Source organism: Mastomys coucha, unplaced genomic scaffold (assembly GCF_008632895.1).
Source record: "Mastomys coucha isolate ucsf_1 unplaced genomic scaffold, UCSF_Mcou_1 pScaffold7, whole genome shotgun sequence".
In the NCBI taxonomy this organism is placed as follows: domain Eukaryota; kingdom Metazoa; phylum Chordata; class Mammalia; order Rodentia; family Muridae; genus Mastomys; species Mastomys coucha.
Window position 1 is genome coordinate 21,547,129 of NW_022196913.1, and position 20,939 is coordinate 21,568,067.

The 20,939-nt window shown below is 38.5% G+C and overlaps 1 protein-coding gene across 5 annotated transcripts in view; it reads right to left on the reverse strand.

Annotated features, from left to right (window-relative positions):
* The window catches only part of Sugct (succinyl-CoA:glutarate-CoA transferase), a 474,328-nt gene that overhangs the window by 119,274 nt on the left and 334,115 nt on the right, over positions 1 to 20,939 (reverse strand). For 4 of the 5 annotated variants that reach the window (XM_031358181.1, XM_031358178.1, XM_031358182.1 and 1 more), the window contains one exon: positions 4,476 to 4,573. In XM_031358181.1, the coding sequence (XP_031214041.1) occupies positions 4,476 to 4,573 (98 nt within the window). Of the gene's footprint in view, positions 1 to 4,472; positions 4,574 to 5,731; positions 5,874 to 20,939 lie in introns of those variants that run through there. The other variant, XR_004114937.1, reaches the window with a different exon arrangement.

Below are 20,939 nucleotides of genomic sequence, written 5' to 3' on the forward strand. Positions count from 1 at the left end.
AAATAGTAGGTGCTCCCTGGGAAACAACATTCCCTTAATGGGCCTCAACAGAGCCCAAGTAAGGCTCCTTTAAAAGAAGTACTTGCTATGGAAACTCCTGAGTTTCCATGGCCTCTCCACTGAAATAAAAGGAAGTTTTATTGGCTCAAGGCTACTGGAACACTTTGAACTTTCTAGCAAGTAAAGGTTTGCTTCAGAGCTAACTCATTTTTTAACCCTCTACCAAAAAAAACCCCACAATTCCTTTATTGTACAATTTAAGCATCACCCTGATTATAAAGCCAGTCTTTATTTTCATGATTTGATGTATTTTTCACCTCTCTCAATGTCTGTACCCCCAACCTTGACCTTCCCCTTGCTCCCCAAGCCTAGGAAATAGCATCTTAAACTGTTTCTTGAACTTCATCACAAGCCCTCAGCCTTAGAAACTTCTTGCAGAGGTCTCCTGACTCCCTTCTGTCAGTTCCCACAGGCCTTTGTTATCAGCCTCTGTTCCCACACTTCATGTCATTAGCCAGGCCCCTTGATGCATGGGTAAGGACGAAGCCATCCTCTTCTCAACTTTTGGTACTGGTCCTTTCCCTTCCCTCATTGTCTTTCAGTTACATACTTTCCTGGCTTATTTATCTCCAATCCTTATAAATTACTCACTTATTAAGCAACAGCCTCCAGGCAGTACATGATGAACTAATAAGCAAATTACAAAGTTTCTATGTGTCACTGCAAGAGAGAAATATGGTATATGAAAAGGGTACAGTCCTTAAAATACCTTTACTATCCATTCATTATGTATACAACCTGCGGTGATTTGAAAGAGATGGCCATCATAGACTCATATTTGAATGCTTGGTCACCAGTTGGTAGAACTGTTTGTTAAGGTTTAGGCCATGTCTCTTTATTGGAGGTGTGTCACTGAGGGTGGGCTTTGGGGTTTCAAAAGCCCACATCTTTCACAGATAGCTAGCTCACTCCTCCCTCTTCCTTTCCCTCTTCCTCTCCCTTTCCTGAAACCCTCCTTCACCCCCTCTCTGCCTCCTGCTTGTGGAAAGGGATACAAGATCACAGCTATTGCTCTAGCACCATGCCTGCCTGTCTGAAGCCATGCTTCCTGCCATGATGGTCATGGACTAACCCTCTGGACCTTGGTCATAGAATCACTTCACAGCAATTGAAAAGTAAGGCATTTCCTAAATTTCAGGACTGGCATCTGTGAAGAGGAAGAACAACCATCTGTATTGGGCCTGAGCTTGCCAGGTATGTAGCAAGCACAGCCCTTCTCCATCCCTTCTTTTTGCATACTAATGTGTCTCTATTTCCTTGGCACATTCAGAAATGTTTCACAATTTCTGAAATGACTGAAAGGAAACTTCTTAGGTCAAGATCAGAATACTGAACAATGTAGACCCCTGAGCAATACCATCCCAGGACTAATGCCCATTTTACTTGTGTTTGATTAAAGGCTAGATATGAGCTATAGACTGGATACTTTCTCTCCTAAAGGTGACATTATCTGTTTGAGAACCCAGGAAGAAATATAAGAGTGTGGCTTCATAGAAATGTAGAAATGGCCATGCAGCTACATCTTGTTCAGGACATGCTAAGTATGGGAAAGAAGACAGAACACATAAAATGTGTGTGTGGCCAGAGTAGGGGCCTCCAACTAAAATGAGTTAGATACTTAAAAAAAGGAAATTTCCACAATATCAGACTATAAAGGATCCTAGATTTCAAACTAAATCAACTGGACTTAGTCCTGAAATTTGTGGAAAGCCAGTAAATTTTCACAGTATTGGAAAGATGTAGATTATATATGAGAATGACAAGCCTCTAGGCCTTGGTAAAGACTTCTGAAAGCTGACCACTAAATAGTATTAACTCACGGGTAGTGCTCATTCAGAGAAATGAAGGGTGTGCTTGTAGGTGAAAATGAATCATCATGCCAATCTTTCCTCCTCCCAGCTATCTGACATACCTTGGATGAGAAAGCATTGTAAGTATTAAAAATCATAAAAATCTTAAGATAATGTCAAAAAAGTCAACACACAAAAAGAAGGGACTGTAAAAACTGGCCCTGCAAAGAACGAAACACGCACACACAAAAACAAAACAACAAAAAGAACACCCTAAGTGAAGAATTCCCAATGTTTCTTTCTGTGACCATCACTAGATTCTTCCTTTCAGTATACTTTCTTATTCTTTCTTGAATCTGAATAGAAAAATAATGAGCCTGTGGAATCAAACATGTTTAAATGCTTCTCTCTCTCTCTCTCTCTCTCTCTCTCTCTCTCTCTCTCTCTCTCTCTCTGTGTGTGTGTGTGTGTGTGTGTGTGTGTGTGTCTGTGTATGTGTATATTTATTTACCTCAAAAGGGATTTTTTTTTAATATATCTATTACAGAGTCTGCTGGAACTCATTGCACAGTATAATTCTACAACTGGATTTATCAAAGTTTTAGGGCACAAGAAACCCTAATTTTGTGTGTCCAGGTGCTAGTGACTTAATGCAATGATACTTGCATCTGCCTGGGTTTATATCTTTCTTGGAACTTACTCTTCTCACAGCACGAACATGATTTATTTAGTCTATCAAAGAGCTTTTGATAAGTTTCTCACAAGTGCCTATTATTGAGATTTGGTAACCAGGGTGTGAAAGAAAAAGGCCTATCAATGAATTAAATGAATTAAAAATGCTTTAGAGACAAAGAGGCAAAAAGTAGAAATGAATGGGTAATTCTCCTGTGGAAAAAGGTTAATCATTAAGGGCTATGAGGCTTTGCAGTAGAATCAGAATTATATTTAACTAATGATCAGGAAGGGGGCACCTAATTCTCATTCCCATACTCTGTGTGCACAAGCCCCACATACAGAGCCTCCACTGACACAAACAGCATTTGACACATGGAAGAGATACAGTATAGAGAAATGTTTAAATGCAGAAAGGCATACATGGGTAAAGAAATAGCAAAAATTTCACGGATAAGTCTCAAAATGGAAGACAACAATAATAGAAGTTTTGCTAGCATGACTTCATTTTCTAAGAACTTCAATTCATATTACATGGAACCTCATGGGCATTTGAACAGAGCCCTAAGTCACTGGCATGACAAAAGCAAATCTTTACCACTGAATGACAACACCTATGGGCATTTGGAGTCACAAACCCCATAGAGACTATTTCTACAGACAGAAGTTTAGAAGCAAATAAAGTGAAACTGATATGAAAGAGTGGGAATTATTACTTATTTTTTACCCAAAATTCAAAAATTGGTATATCTTCCAAAAGTATAACTTGACATAAATGGAAATTTAGAAACCAAACACACAATTAATATGAATCTTTTATGATTCATTACTTATTCTGGCATTTCCCATCACAGCAACTCATTCACACCAAGGGCTCAGAAAATCTAATAAACTCTTAGTTTCACCTCTACATATTTGGTTTCTTTATCTGTAAAATGAGAACAATCAGACCTACTTGGCAGGACGATCACAAAGGTTAAATGAAATGAGGTACAGAACATTCAACAGTGATAACGTAAGTAATGTTAAATTCCTGTTGTGCTTGTTGCTAAGTGAAGAGGGCAGTTCTGAGGCTAACTTCCTGTTGCCCAATTAGTTCTTGATTTGTAAGTAAAGAAGGCCAGGGGCCAATTGCTGGACAGAATGTACAGGCCGGGCCTCCGGGTCCCAGGGGAAAAGCCAGATGCAAGGAAGGAGAGAGTAGTTTCTGCCATCCTTTGGATGGAGAAGAACACAGCAACCGTGTGAGGTCAGGAAGGAGTGGAGGGAGCTGAGACCTGTGACCACTACTATAGGTGGGTGGCTAGGGATGATTGACAGGAGCTAGGTGGGAGAGAGAGAGAGAGAGGGAGAGAGAGAGAGAGAGAGAGAGAGAGAGAGAGAGAGAGAGAGAGAGAGAGAGAGAGAGAGAGAGAATAAATTGGTAAGGGCATGCTTTTCCAGGTGGGAGATAATCAGCACCCAGCAATTGTACCAAGAAGGCAGGTTGTAAAGGAACAGACTATATGTGGGTTTGTCTTTTGTCTGAGGATTCAAGTGAAGCTGGGTAGAGACTGGTAGCTAGACCCACTTCAAGAAGCATAGTTGGGTAGAGCAAAGGGGAAGCTGGGTGGGGGCTCGAGAGCACAGTCACCTCCCGGAGCTAAGGAGGTAGCATAAAACTACATGCAGCAGCTAACAATTTATATGCTAAATCCAAAGAGTTATACTCCACAGGGAAACAACCTGAATGAACTTACTGTAGCTTTGTTTACACCATTGTTAGAAGTTGGTATTTAATGACATATTTAAATGCTTTCAAATGTTGTTTAATAACAATTTTAAGATGTCTTTCCATTAATCAATGTGGGATATGCAAGAGAGTTACAAAGTGATATGAAAGGGGCAGGGGGCATGCAAAGTCTCTGGCTGGAAGGACCAGATGATCCATTTAGGTATCAGGTTGAAGCTTACCGTGCTGATAGGATTCTCACAAGCTCTTTTCTGTTCTGTACCCGAAGATGGTTCGTTCTGTACTTGCAATCATCAATCAATTCAGGCAAATTCAAGATCTAAAAGGAACAAAAAATAACATATACTTTATAAGTTCTTCATGGACTCTTAGGTCCTGGTTTACTACAGCAGTCAGGATCTGCCTCCCCACTCTTCCCTTGTCTCCATACTTCTCTACAAGAAGATTGAGGCAGCAATATACACCTGAGGGAATTATATTGGTGAATTGCTCTTGTCAATTATACGAGTCCCTATATTCATCTATATAAAACCTACAGTCAACATATTTCTTAGGAGCACAGAACTAGTTTTTCCACATGTTAATAAAATGATATTATCTATCCCAGGAGTCCTATTCAGGATATTGTATAAGGTGCTAACATAAAGGGAAATCTCAAGTATTTGTCCAAATTCTAGCTGTTCAAACAACATCAAATTAAAATATCTTCTTCCTTCAAGAGTGTCACTATTTTTCTTTAGTGTGTCTCCCTGAAGGAACACTGACTAGAAATGCTGTCATGTGCTTCCTCTTTGGCTGCTCCTTGCTAAAGGGAAAATCCATCTAGCAAACCCCGTTGGACATCCTGTAGTTTGAACAAGACCATAATGAAAGTACCAAGTGGATTTGGAAGGGAAAAGACATTTTTAAAGAATGTGTGGAGACAAGAGTTTGGCAGTTGTGTTGGGAAGTCAGAAGGAGCATTTATGGGCTGGGGGCAAGCCAGGTACCCTATGGAAAGCCTTACTTCATTATTGTGTTTGCTTCTGATAGAAACATTTAATTTTTTCACTTATTTCCCATAGTTTAAATAAAATCAATCCACTAATCATCTCACAAAAGAGAGAGAAGTAGAGAAGATTCCCCAGAGTCAAAAGACCACCCCAGTGGTGCAATTTCTCTTTCCTATCCGCCACCTACTCCCTCTAAAAGCAGTAATACTCTGCAGGATTTTGAAAAGTGACACTGCATACAGTGTTCTTTCTAGAAACCTCCCAGCCACTGTGCCTGATCCCAGAAGTAGTTTCAAAACCTGACCTAGTCACAAACCTCCTCCTGAACAGTAGGTCTTCAAGAACAAGCACATTCCTCCCCTAAGAAACTGGCCAAATCTCCAAGTCAGGTTGAGTATAAAGCATACTACAGCCAGCTACATATTAAAAAAAAGAAAGACACAAGGTAACTGTGTTTTTGAGGGGCTTGGATGCATTTGACTTACTGGAACTTTTTGTCTTTCAAGTATCAGGCACTGCCCTGAAAGCCCACATCAGCTTTGATTATGATAGCTCTGCTTTAGTTCTACGCCTTTCACCATTTTCTTATTCCACCTTGCCAGGCTCATTATCCTTGAAGTGAGTTTCCTGGTAAGAGCATAGAATTGAATCATGAATTATCTTCTTAAATAAATAATGCCTATTAAGATATCTTAAAAGGAAGTCAGTCATGAAATAACACAAAAAGTCACTATTTTGTAAGAAATTAAGAATGGGCAGAACCAATGTGTGGTGCTTAGAGAAAAAAAACTTGTGGCTTGCCTAATTTACATTCCCGACTGCAGTGAATAAGTTACTTTTAATCTGATCATCACCAACAATTTCTTTTTACATTTTAAGTACTCATTGAAAATATTGTAGATCTATATAATGCATTTTAAATGTACCAACTCACCTTTCCCTCCCTCCAATTTCCCCTTCAACCCTGTCTGTTGTCTATCTGCAAACTATTCTTTTTTTTTTTTTTTTTTTTTTTTTTTTTTTTTTTTGGTTTTTCCGAGACAGGGTTTCTCTGTGTAGCCCTGGCTGTCCTGGAACTCACTCTGTAGACCAGGCTGGCCTCGAACTCAGAAATCCGCCTGCCTCTGCCTCCCAAGTGCTGGGATTAAAGGCATGTGCCACCACCCGGCTACTATTTTTCTTAATACCCACTGAGTCCAGTTAGTGTTACTATTGTACTTCCAGGTGTAGAATCATCCAAAGCAGAATGGGCAACCCTTCCAGTGGCCACACTTCAAAGAAAAGTAACCTTCTCCTCCCCAGTAGCTACAAACTGACAATAACTCCTCAGCCAGCCCTGGGGCCTAGAGAGCCTCTTCTCTATGCCAGAATTAACTTGCTTGATTTTGTGCAGGTCTTGAGCAAACTTAAGCACAGCTGCTGTGGATTCATGCGTTTTACAGCCCTGGTGTGTCCAGAAGACAGCCTTTTCCAGCACTCTGTCCCATCGTCTGGCACTTACATTCTTTTTCATCCCTCTTCTATACTGTCCCTTAAGCTTTGTGGGAGGATGAAAATAGATGCCTCATCTTCAGCTAAGCACCCACAAACGCTCTCAGCACTTCGAAAAGATGGGAATCTCTGCATTAATCACTAACTACCCAATGTAATCCAAAGTGTCTCCACCCAAGACTGAAAGCAGGTGCTGATCTATGGATATAAACATAACTATTTATAAAGTAGTGGTTTGGCAACTTGACCACTCATCAAAACAAATCAGAAGATTTCTCCTTTGAGTCTACAACTTCCCTAGTAACTAGTTTTAGCCTTGTTTATAGTACCAGGAATGAATTCCCTCCTATAAAGCAGACTTCAAATCCAACCATAAATGTGGCTGCTTATCCCATCAACAATCTTGCCACTATTACCTAGTGGATATATCTTGCATAGGATATTAGATTTGAAGCAGGCAAAAGCCAGCACTATATGAAACCTTGGATAGGTCACCCACAACACATCAAAGAAATGAGTCCACAGAAGTCTAGTTTATGAACTAATAGGCCACCTGGAGTTTGTTATAGAAGAATATAAAGAGTTACTATAAGACCTCGGATGACTCAATGGCCTCTGCATTGCCAAAAAGCCTACCCTAAAAAAAAGGCTAACAATCTATAAGACTCTCATGACTCCCTAGATGATATGGAAGCAGCTCATCTGATTAGAGTCTTTTAACCTCAGCAATGGTTACTATTGATATGGCATGAAGGAAAGGCCTGAGGTTTTATATCTTTCATTAGTTTCGTGAGTCTTTTAGTTTTAGTCACTTTCTGTGCCTTGTATGATTTGTTAAATTCCTGAGTCTTAAGAGCTTCCCTGCTCCCGCCAGGAGGCAATGTTTCAATATGGAGGCAACTGCAACATAAAATTCTATCCCTTCCTCTAGCTCTTGGATTCTTTCTGCTCTGTTTTCTACAATTCTCCATGAGTCTGGAAAGGAATGATATAGGTGTCTGACTAAAGACGTGACTATTGTAGTTATAGTAATCTATGAACCGAAGTATAAATGTTGGCAGGGTATAGCTATTTGACAGACATACCACACCTTTTTTTATCAAATAATAGCAGTGACCTTTCTAAATACTAGCTTTTGGCTTTTCCTTCCAATCAGAAAGCAACGTATCAGGCCATAATAGTCAGGTCATTACTGCAGCAATAGGCACATCAGGGTGGAACTAAACAGGGAATATAGTTGAACAGGATTACTGAAAACAGTTCTCCCTTGGCTTCCTGGTACTAAAGAAAGCCAGAAAGCAGATGAAATCTTCCAGCTTTGTTTCAACCTGATCTTTCCACGTCCTGAAGCAAAAACATGTAGTATCATCAACAACATGGACTTGTCACCTGGTTTTAGCATGTAACCAGTATGTAACCAATTGTAATAAACCTTGTAGTTTGTTGAGCCTTAGGGGCCTCCATCTCCAATAGTTAATAGAGTAGTCAGTTACCTCTAGCATTGGGACTTTCATTCATCCTCTGGTTCTTGAGAGTATTTTCTGCCCTTAATGATGTCTTTGTTCAAACTGTCTTACTGTTCATCTAGATACTTTTCTAAATCTATCAGAAAAATCAAAGGCTATAATTAAATAAATAAATTTTTAAAAAGGATAGTGTGATCTCTGAAGGTCTACTGTCGTCTATTTCAAATGCCTCGTAGTCTTGACTAAGGAAACAAATAAAAGAAACATTAGAAAAGAGTCTCCCTGGGGAAACAAACTACTCTTAAGGGTTGGGTAAATGCTTAGCAAGAGATGACCAACAGAAAACGAACTCAGTGGCATCTTTGGAGGTTCCTTGTCTCAGAATGTTGTGTCAGGGCTCTTCCTTTCTAAACATATCTTTTTTTTTTTTGTACATTTTTAAAATATATCATTCTTTGCTCTTTATCATATATGCCCCTTGCATAAATATTAGGCTTCCAGGTTAGTATTTCAATGAGATCCCTGAGTGTGTGAATGAGTGGGTCTCTGTTTCTTTTTCCTTCTCTTGGTCTCTTTTCTTTCTGTTTATTTATTTTATACAATTCCAATGTGTTGGGTTTTGTTTTATCTTATTATATCATATTTTATTATTATCCCACAGAAGCCTGTTTTCTTAGGAACAGAAAGAGGGTACATCCAGATTGAATGGAAAGCAGAAAAGAGCTGGGAGGGCGACAGGGTGGGAAAATTATAATCAGGATACAATATGTGAGAAAAAAATCAAACCAATAAAAGGAAAACATTAAATAAAAAAGAAAAAATAAACAATATATAGGAAAAAAATTGTAAATGTCTTGATCATTTTTTTTAAATCCAGTATAACCCACAACTAGACAATGTTCAGAGAGTGATTTTAGAACACTCAGTCTTAAATGGTATGTCTTCATAAAATCCCTCCTCTCAGGACTCTGGGAACTATGCTGAAAAGGAGGCAGAAAATTATAATAGCCAGGGAGTATGGTTGACTCCAAGAAAACTGTGTCCTCCAGACACCACAGTACTGATGAACATATGAGCTCACAGAGACTACAGCAGCATGCCCAGAACCTGCACAGGTTTGAGCCAGAAAGGGTACCAGTGCTACGAGGGGAAATCAAGCCAAGCTATCATCCCTAACCAAGAAGCTATATCCAATTTACATCTGCTTGCAAGGGAAAAATTTGTTCTTTCCAATGGAGTATCACATATTAACCACACAGGTAGGCCTAGCAGAAGTGACCAAGAGAAAATGAACTCAATAGTATGGTTTTTTTTTGTTTTAGCATTTGGGGCTCATATTGCTTTGTTTGGGAAGGTTTTATCTTACTAGCCTTTTGCTTATATAGTATGGTTTCTGATTTTGTGTTTTTATGGAGTATGTGTGTGTGTTTCTAATGTTATTTTTTCTCTTTTTATTACTATGGTTTGTTTTGGTTCATTTTCCTGTTTGTTTTTTAAAAAGAGAAAGAACATGGAGTTGGGTGGGTTGGAAGCCAAGAGGATCTAGGAGGAGTTGGGGGAAAGAAGATAGTGATCAGATTATGTAGCATGAAAAAAATTTCTATTAAAAAAGTCCAATACAAAACAAAAAGATATCATTACTTGATACAGTGGTTTTATAAAAGAGCAATGCTGATTACGGCTGCCATAGGTGAAAATTACTACTCCATCTAGCCATCTATAACCCATAGCCCTTTTTTATAAACCACACAGCCTTCTCATCCTAGAGTTCTACTGCTACCACTACAGGACTATTACATATCTCTCCTCCCTAATGTTCTTGAGATCGGGGAGAGCTTGAGCTGCTCAGCCTATCTTAGACCTGGTGGGGACATGGTCATGTTTTAGCATGCTATGCTGGCAGTTACAAGTGGCTCCTCAGCACTGGCAGGCTCTGGACCCACACTGGCTCTTGCTCTACCATTGGTCACACTTTAAAGGGTCTAGGATGGGTGGACAGTCTCCACCCGTATCATACTTTACAGTAAGGGAGAGATATACACTGCCACATACTCTAAACCAATTCTTCAGCTCTTGGTCAAGCTTGATCTTTTTTACCTTTGCTGTTTTATCATTTATGTCTTCTGTGAACTGTTGCTCAGATCTTAAAACCTTCTAGAAACTCATTGTCAGAACATTTGGGTTTTGGTCATTTTTTTTCCTTAGAAACACTTGCTGGATACAAACCTTGCCACACTTACCTTCAAGTGACCCATCTTCTGCCTTTAATTATCCCCTCTTAATTGTTTTATAACTTTAGAAATCAATTTCCATGCTTGTCTAAATCAGTTAGATCTACAAAAGTCTCTCCAAATTCATAAAAATCACATCTCATCATGGGGTTTGGCAAAGTCACTGTGGCCTCACGCTAGCTTTGAGGTCCCTACCAAATCAACCTCTTCCTTAGCTCTTCTGTACACACGGTCTTATCCAGATAAAAGCACTGGACATCAAACACAATCTCTCACATGCTTCAGTCTCTTGGTAAAATACCCATATTTTCTCTGCTGTATTCTAGTCCTTGATCTCCATGAAAATCTTAGCGAGAATTAGCCAAATGCCCCTACTTACTCCTGCAAACCAGGCCATCAAAACCTGATTTTCTTAGTTTGTCTCCGTCTTAAGGAGGGACAGGTAGGTACATGGCCCAGTTTCTCCAAGTTCTCTGTACTCAGAATGATCAAATCCACCCCCATGTCTCATAGCATCACAAGCTAGGCTGTGAGATTAAAAGTTGTTCTTTGTTGAGCCTAGTGATATATGTCTTAAGTCACAACCGTCAGAAGGCAGGCACAGGTAGATCTCTAAGTATGAGGCCAACCTGATCTATAGAGTGAGCTCCAAGAAAGACAGGGCTACAAAAAAGAAACCCTGCCTCAAAACAAAACCCTAATAAATAATAATGATAATTAACACTAATAATACTAATGCCAATACTAATGATGAAATAGTAAATGTTGTTCCTAATTTAAGCAGCTCAGATGCTGAGTGTTCCATAATTAACATAGTTTCTGATACTTGACCATTTTGAAAGTCTCCATCCTCATGCTGAATCACAGATGTCCCTGCCCTTTCTATTAAAGATCAGATATCAAATCTTGCACAACTTCTATCTTATTTCTTTCCTATTCACTGCCCAATTCTTTCCACAGGTTACAGGTTACAAAATTTTGCATTCCGTGAAATCTTCCTTAGCACAGACACAATTTAAACTCCTTTGCTTGTATCATACCAAATATAAAATAATTGTATACCAATAACTCTATCCCAGAGGTTCTCAACCTATGGGTCACTACCCTTTGGGTGTCAAATGACCCTTTCACAGGGGCTGCCTAAGACCATCACAAAACATAGATATTTATATTATGATTCATAACAGTAGCAAAATTATACTTATGGAGTAGAAGGAAAAATAAATTTACAGTCACCACAACATGAAGAACTGAATTAAAGGGTTACAGCATAGGAAGGTTGAGAACCACTGCTCTAATCCTTCTTCCCCTTTGTCTTCTTTTCCCCAACAAACCAGAAGTTAATGTGGTTGAGAATATCTGCATGTATTTCTCCCACTGTAATTCCTTACTTACACAGAAACGTTCTTTCTGGGAAATTAGCTGAACCTTAGTCGCAGGCCTTACCACCCACAGTAAAATCATGCAAGTGAAGCTACATCCTTTCCCTGAACATGTCATATATGAGCTACTTTCAGAGACTGTAACATAGCTGTAACTCTATTAGTGGTTTATAGAACACCTCCACAATAACTAAAGTTCTAGATCCCATTTATAAATTGGCTTGCCAACCAAAACCAAGCAGAAGATGGTGGCCAGCCAGAGATTCTACACTCTAAGATAGTTTGACTTTGGTTGCATACTCTATCATCCATTGCAGGGAGCATGGAGCTGCTACTCCCCAACATAGTTTTGATTTTGAAGGTCTCTATTCAGACAGCAATTATGTTGTGTGATTTTTCTCAGGGAGATGTGAACAAGCCCACATAGAATACAGACAAGAGACCAAAGTAATGATTCCTCTAAAACCAGCCTGTGGAGTAGTGGGTTTATTGGGTTTACCTACAGAATAGGTGGGCAGCTATTATTGGAAGCATGAGCAACTCAAAATCAGTTGCTTCACTGAAAAGCCCACCCCAATATGAGCTATTAACATACATTTCTGAATTCCAGTTTTTCCATTTGATTATTCATATCTTTAATACCTTCGCTACACCTATACTTTTCATTTACTTAGAGTACCTGTAATGCTTAGAAGAGAATTTTAAGAACAGCTGTATTGCAGCCTTTGTGAATTAATTTGAACATCTATGTTGTGCTGATACTGGCATAAACAACATTTTGTCTTTTCTTGTGAAACTTTAGATTCTTCATTACCTGAATAATTTTAGATAGTATCCCAGACATTTTAAACATTGCACCAAGAACTCCTGAGTTGGGCCAAGAGAAATGGCTCAGGGGTTAAGAATACTTGCTATTTTGTTTGTTTGTTTGTTTGTTTTTCAAGACAGGGTTTCTCTGTATAGCCCTGGCTGTCTTAGTACTCACTCTGTAGACCAGGCTGGCTTCGAACTCAGAAATCCACCTACCTCTGCCTCCCAAGTGCTGGGATTAAAGGCGTGTGCCACCATCATCTGGCGCTATCTTTTTTTAATATAAAGATTTATTTATTATTATATATAAGTTTTATTATTTATTATTATATGTAGCTGTCTTCAGACACACCAGAAGAGGGAGTCAGATCTTATAACAGATTGTTGTGAGCCACCATGTAGTTGCTGGGATTTGAACTCAGGACCTTCGGAAGACCAGTCAGTGCTCTTACCCACTGAGCCATCTCTCCATCTTGTAGAAGGTCTGGGTTTAGTTCTCAGTACTAGCATCAAAAGGCTCACAACACGCTTAAGTCCAATTCATGGAGATTTGATGCCCTCTTTTGGCCTCCTTGGGCACCTTCATACACATGGCACACTTATAGACAAGAAACTACACACACATAAATATAAATAATAAAAATAGTACTTCTGGATCAGACCTGCAGATCCAGAAGCATACGGGCTAGACTCCTTCCCCACACCTATCTTCTCTGTCCACTGAATGCCTTCAGGGCACTTCCAGCTGGCCACTGGACCCCCTCATTCTCCCTCCGCCTCTCAGCCCACCTTCATCGGACCTGCTGATCTGAAACCATGCAACCTAAGGATATCCATAAAAGGCCTGCCACATCCAGATCACTGAGGCTAGGCTACCATTCTTAATACCTCCTACAACAGGAACATCCAAGGACTAAAGGTATCCAGATGGCTAAAGGCCCTCAAAAGAACACAATCAACAAAAACCAGGGCAATATGACACCTTCAGAGCACAGTTACCCTACTACAGCAAGCCCTGGAGATCCTAACACAACTGGTGCACAAGAAAATGATCTTAAATCCAATCTTATAAAGATGACAGACACCTTTAAAGAGATAATGAATAAATCCCTTAAAGAATGAACTACAGAAAAATACAATTAAACAGGTGAAGGAAATAAATGAAACTGCTCAAGACCTGAAAGTAGAAACAGAAGCAATAAAGAAAACACAAACTGAGGGAATCCTGGAGATGGAAAACCTAGAGAAGAGAACAGGAACAACAGAAAACAGGAGATGGAAGAGAGAATTTCAGGTGTAGAAAATACTATAGAATAAGTTGATACATCAGTCAAAGAAAATGTTAAATCTAAAAAATTCCCAACAGAAAACATATAGGAAATCTGGGATACCATTAAAAAACCTAACCTAAGATAGAATAACAGAAATTGAAGAAGGTGTATCCCAACTCCAAACCAGAAAATATTTCAACAAAATCATAGAAGAAAACTTTTCTAACTTAAAGAAAAAAATGCCTATAAACATACAAGATATAGAGGACCAATTAGACTGGACCTGAAAAGAAAATCCTCCTGGGACATAATAATCAAAACACAAAATCTACAAACAACAAAAGAATATTAAAAGCAGTGAGAGAAAAAGGCCAGATAACATAGGAAGGCACACCTATCAAAACTACACCAGACTTCTTTCTTTTTTTTTTTTTTTTTTTTTTTTTTTGGTTTTTCGAGACAGGGTTTCCCTCTATAGCCCTGGCTGTCCTGGAACTCACTTTGTAGACCAGGCTGGCCTCGAACTCGGAGATCCACCTGCCTCTGCCTCCCAAGTGCTGGGATTAAAGGCGTGCGCCACCACCGCCCGGCCAGACTTCTTAAGAGAGACTCTAAAGCTAAAAGAGCCTGGAAAGATATCCTGCAACCTCTAAAAAAAAAACATAGATGGAGAAGATAAGATATTTCAAGACAAATTCAAATTTAAATAATATCTCTCCACAAATCCAGCCCTACACAAAATACTACAAGGAAAACTCCAACCAAAGAAGGATAACTACATTCAGAAAGCACAAGAAATAAGTAAATCCATACCAGCAAAAACAAGGAAAACACATACATACAAACACACGCACACTAACACCACCAACATCAAAATAACAAAGTAACAATTGCTTGTCATTAATATCTTTCAACATGGACTCAATTCCTCAAGAAAAAGACACAGGCTAATAGAATGGATGCAAAAGCAGGAGCCATAATTCTACTACATACATACATACATACATACATACATACATACATACATACAACATACTCAGCAATAAAGACAGACATTACTGCAGAGGAAAGGGCTGGAAAAATGTTTTCCAAGCAAACAGACCCAAGAAGCAAGGTTTAGGAACCATTCTAATAAAACAGAAAGTGGAGAATATCCTTGAATGCCTTGGTACAAGAGACAATTTCTTGAACAGAACACCAATGGCTCAGGCTCTAATATCAACATGAAATGGCAAATTTTCTGTAATGCAAAGGACACTGTCATTAGGACAGAACAGCAGCCTACAGATTGCGGAAGGATCTTCACCAAACCTACATCTGACAAAAAGTTAATATCCAAAACTTTATAAAGAACTCAAGAAATTAGAAACCAGCAACCCAAATAAACCAGTTAAAAAATGGGGTATATAGCTAAACAGAGATTTCTCAACAGAGGAATCTTAAATGAAGAGAAACACTTTTAAAATGTTCAAAGTATTTACTCCTCAGGGAAATGTCAATCAAAACGACTCTGCGGTTCCATTTTACACCTATCAGAATGGCTAAGATAAAAAACTCAAGTGATAGTACATGCTGGCAAGGAAGTGGAATAGGAGAATACTCCTCCATTGCTGGTAGGAATACAAACTTGAACAACCACTTTTGAAATCAATTTGATGGTTTCTCAGAAAACTGGGAATGATTCTACCTCAAAACCCAACAATACCACTCCTGGGCATATATGCAAAAGATGCCCCACTATATCACAGGGACCCTTGCTAAACTATATTCATAGCAGCTTTATTCATAATAGCCAGAAAGTGGAAACAACCTAGATTCCACTGAACTGAAGAATGGATATGAACTGAACTGAAGAACAGAAAATGTGGTACGTCTACACAATGCAATACTATTTAGCTATTAAAAACAAAGATATAAATGAATTTGCAGGCAAGTGGATAGGCCTGAGTGAGGTAACCCAGACCCAAAAGGACTTTCTTATAAATAAATATTAGCCATAGGAACAATAGGGACACCAACTTAGTCACTAAGGCCCAAAATTTATCCTGCCTACAAGAAATGCAGGGACAGGGGATGGAGCAGAGACTGACAATAATCAACCCAACCAGTGACACATCCCATGGACAAGTACATCCCATGGACAATCTCTGACACTATTAATAATACTCTGCAGACAGGAACCTAGTATGACTGTCCTCTGAGAGGACACAAAAGCTGATTAAGACAGATGCAGAGACCCATAGCCAAACATTGGATGGAGTGTGGGGACTCTTATGAAAAAGTTGGAGGGGAGAATTGAGGGCCCCAAAGGGGATTGGAACCCACAGAAAGACCAACAGAGTCAAATAACTCAGGCCCTTGGAGGCTCTCAGAAACTGGCACACCAACCAACGAGCTGAACCTAGACACAACGCCCCCATGTATGGGCATGTGTGCACACACACACACACACACACACACACACACACACACGCGCACACACACACACACACACACACACAAGTGTGCGTGTAGTAGATGTATAACTCAGTCTTTATGTGGGTCCAGAACAACCAGAACAGGGTCTGTCCCTAAAGCTGTTGTCTGTCTGTGGAACTAGTTCCCCTAACTCAGCTGTTTTATCTGGCTTTATTGGGAAGAGAAGCATCCAGCCATGCAGAGACTTGATGTGCTGGGGTGGGTGGATAACCAGGAGGAGCCTCCACTCTCTCAGAGGAAAAGGGGAGTGGAACAGGGGGAGGGATTGTGGGAGGGAGGGCAGTGATCCAAATATAAAGTGATTTTTTTTTTAAAAAAAAAGTAAAAAATATTAGAACTTTGAAGTCTTGTTTAAATCCTATAGAAACTTGTTGATGCTATTGTTTTTAGAAGTGGCCCTGCTTTGTTCTAAGCAGCAAGTTTTATCACACTTTCCATCATTTTGGATCTAATGTTGGTTCAACTTTCAAGCCTTTTCAGTGCCATTTGAATATGTCTTGTATGTACTCCACTTAATAATCACACTATATGCTGAGCATGAAGGCATGTATGTCGCTTCTGCTCACAGCAATTTGGGTGCAGTAATTTGAATCAGATCAGTATATATGCAGCACAAATGTAAGCCCAGAATTCGTAAACAACTTCAAGGATTGCTCTCTAAACCTTTTCCCTCTTTGCAGTCTTTCTCTCTAGTTATCCCACTTCAGTGTGTACTTTTAGGTCAGAAGCCAAATGGCCAGAACACAGGTCAACAGCAACACAGATTCACCCCCTTTGAGTAACCTGAACCATGGAGAAAAGTTTCTTTCTTAGTGGACTCTGCCCTCTGTACTGCTGGGATTGTTCAGTGGCTAGCACAGAAGAAAGTGCAGAGGATAAAAAGGAATCTCACCACATGGAGACCACAACTCACTTTTAATTTTCCTTGTACAGCAATAAAGAGCAACTCTGGAGCTCATTTCCCTTCCCTGATGCCCACCGTTCCACTTCAAGCTGCAGTGAGCTGACCTGCTACCAGTTTGCAAGAGCTTCAGATTCTGATATTCGTTAACGCTCCTGCTGTTTACTCAGAGTCTTCGAGCAGATTCCCCCTTTAGTGTACAAGGCCTTATCACAAAGTTCTGCTTAAGGGGAAGTGTGACACCTGGGTCTTTCCTAGAACAAGAATTATCCTATCCAAGTGTTTAGAGGCCAGTTAACAAATGCCTTTTGTGAGGCAGGGGCATGTTATGTTTTGTTTATATAACTAATAACTAATATAATTATAATATATAGCTATAACTAGCATATTGTATAGCTATATATTACAATCTACATTTTATAAGGACACAGATGCTTAGACAAGATTAAGTACTTTACCTGTCGTTACTTGACTAGAAGACTCATAAAGCCTTTAGAAATAATGCTGTAATGTCCCCAGACCACCTGCACCTGAATCAAGTACAACATTTATTAAGTTGAAATTTCCTGTGCCCTACCTCAAACACACCAAAGTCAAATCTTTGAAAATGTGACTATCAGAGATTCTAAATATATTGAAGTTGAAAACCAACACATTCTGTACTCAGTGGAGGAAACCATCAGTCCAAATGACTTTAAAGGGGATGTCAATATACTTCAAATAGAAATAGCCATAAATGTTGGCATCAATCAGTTTAAAATAGCTTACATATGCTCACTTTCCCTGTTCTTCTGCATCATGTTAAGGGACATAAAATAAAAATTGTCATAAACCAAGGTTCACTTTATATATAGCAGTATATTTCTGACCCCAACCATTGAATTTGTGCTCTGACTCTGACCTCTGAACACAAGCAGTTCCTTATAGGGCGCCTCCTCTTAATCAACCTGTATATCAAATTCTATTTTAGAAAGAGAAGACTTAAGTAAATGCTAGCCAGTCATCACTGACAGCTGCTCCTGCCCTTCCTACGAGGCAGAGTTGTTCTGACTCTTCTAAAGAATCTGTCTTGGGCTCACTGGTGTGAGGACAGTTTGCATGAGTCCATCCCTAACAGGTAAGTGTGAATGAAATATATAATAAGAAATTGATTCCTCATGTATTGCTGGTAAGAAAAGAGAATCTTGTTATCCAAGTAGAATATATCAAAGATTTTTTTTTAACTTGGATGAAAAGAAATGTTTATATGCGATGATTTAACGACAAAGATTGAGAAAGTCAATCAAAGTGCAGTGCTCACTCGGCAAACCCACAAATAAACTAAATACCATGGAAACCCTCCACAGAGAACACTTCCTCTGAGGCCTTGGAGTTTTCATAGGCACTGCCTTGATGGCTCATAGCAGGGATTATCATTCCTAACTCACATATGGGAAAAGCAAAGTCAAGTATGCCATTATATCAGGGCCTATGACAGTCTCCCTTTTGAAGCAATGTGAAAGCATATTATAGTGGTAAGTCATATTTTAGTACTAAAATGTGCAGCAAACCTTCTGCTTTAAAATAAAAGTCTTTTCCAAAAAGTGTTCTTATGGATACTTATGAAAAAGCTTAAACATTTCAAAGTGATCAGCAGTAATGAATCAAAAAAAAAATTGAAGAATGCATCAACTTGAGAGACAGAAAGAGAGAGAGAGAGAAAGAGAGAGAGAGAGAGAGAGAGAGAGAGAGAGAGAGAGAGGAAGGGAGAGAGAGAGGAAGGGAGGGAGAGAGGAAGGGAGGGAGAGAGAGAAATAGAGTGTAAACATATGGCTCAGGAGGCAAACCTGTACTTGTTTAGAGTACAGAGCTGAAGTTTCCATCTCTGAAGTTGAGCACAGGAATGACTTCACTGTCAACGGTTTCCGTATGTTTCATATTTTTAAAGCTGACCATTCATAATAAAGATTCTTTGATCCAAGATCAAATGTTTTAATCAATTCTCTCTATACTCCCTGGGTCAGCCTTATAAAGGCTTCATCCTCCCTCCCACTTTGCCTCACCAGGGCTTCCTGCATTCATAGCCATCCCCTCTTGTCTGTCACCTTCTCTACAGTCTTTCCCTCCTCTTTGCTGTGGTTTTTAGCTCTGCTCATTAACCTCTCACACAAAAGAGGCATCATAATAAATAGTTCTTGTACATAATAGGTTAACTGCTATAATGAAAATAATTCCCCTGAGAAATTCAGTAATCTTTAATAAGACAGAAAGCCTATGGTCACAAAGTTGGTAAAATTCTAATCTCTCAGTCAGGAAAAAGTTTTTCAATAGATGAAACCCTTGTCTATATACAAAAAAATAAAATAAGAGTAAAACAAATGTTTTAATTAGGTTATATTTCTCGGATTTAAACTAGTGAAAGTGAAATGACACTAAAAATTTCAAAATTCAGTATTTTATTTTTAAAAAGGTCTTAAAACAGATGTAAAGTTGAGATAAAAAGTGAAAATATTAAAAAACTGTCTAGGCAATACTTAAAGCTTAGCATATTCCTATCCTAAATTGGTCCAAGTATTTTAAGGCTTTCTTGGGCCTTTCTGAGAAGAAACATTTTTAATATAACTCTAATTTCTAAAATATTTAAGCATGAACTCCACAGAAAGTTACACATTAAACAAAGGATAACCAAAAAACTTTAAAATTTCTAGCAGAACATAAAATCAATTTACAACTACTTCAGTTATATTTGGGTCCAATTAAATATGATATAGAGGAAAGAAAGGAAGGGAGATAGGGAAGAAGAAGGGAAAGAAACAGGACTGAAAATGCCCCAAATTGAGAAAAGTGTGTATATATGTATGTATGTGTGTATATATGTATGTATGTATGTGTGCATGCATGCCTGTAAATGTATGTATAAATGTAACCTTAATAAATCAAAGTAAGAGAAGCCATCAATTTAAGAGGGACTGATGAGGGAACATGAAAAGGGTTGGAGGGAGAAAAGAGAAGGAGACAATGAGACAATTATACATTAATTAAAATTTTTAAAATTTAATTGAGAAAATTGTAAGTCATAATTTCTCATTACAACCTAGATACTACACTAACAACAACAAATAAGCAAAGTTCTCCAGAACCCACAAGGTGAAAAGATACCTTCACATGCATACCTTAAGGTACACACATACATAAGCATACAAAATGCAAGAAAGAGCTTTCTTTTTTTTTCTGAGAGGAGACAATCTTCTTTTTATTTATTTATTTTTTCTTTTGCATTATGATGAGAAAAGTTACATGATGTCAATTTATCTGAATTTGCTAACATTTAAAAACTTATTTCAATTAAATATAATTAAATCACATTCTTGTTTCCCTTTTGTACTACAGCTCCTCCCAGAGAACCCCCCCTTCAATACCTACAATATCTTTTTTGTCATATTCCTTAAAATTTATAAAATATTATAACAATAAAAATAAGTATTATAAAAGTTGTTTGATATAAAACAACAATCAATTTAACAGTCTTATGTAGGTGCTCGTCTACAGCAATAGTGAAAATACATTTTTCTCAGTATAAATTTTAAATAACTCCAAACTTATTAACTGTATATTTAAAAATAATATATCACTACTAGTATTTTCTTAAATGAACATGAATATGTAAAGTCTTTTTGTTTGTTT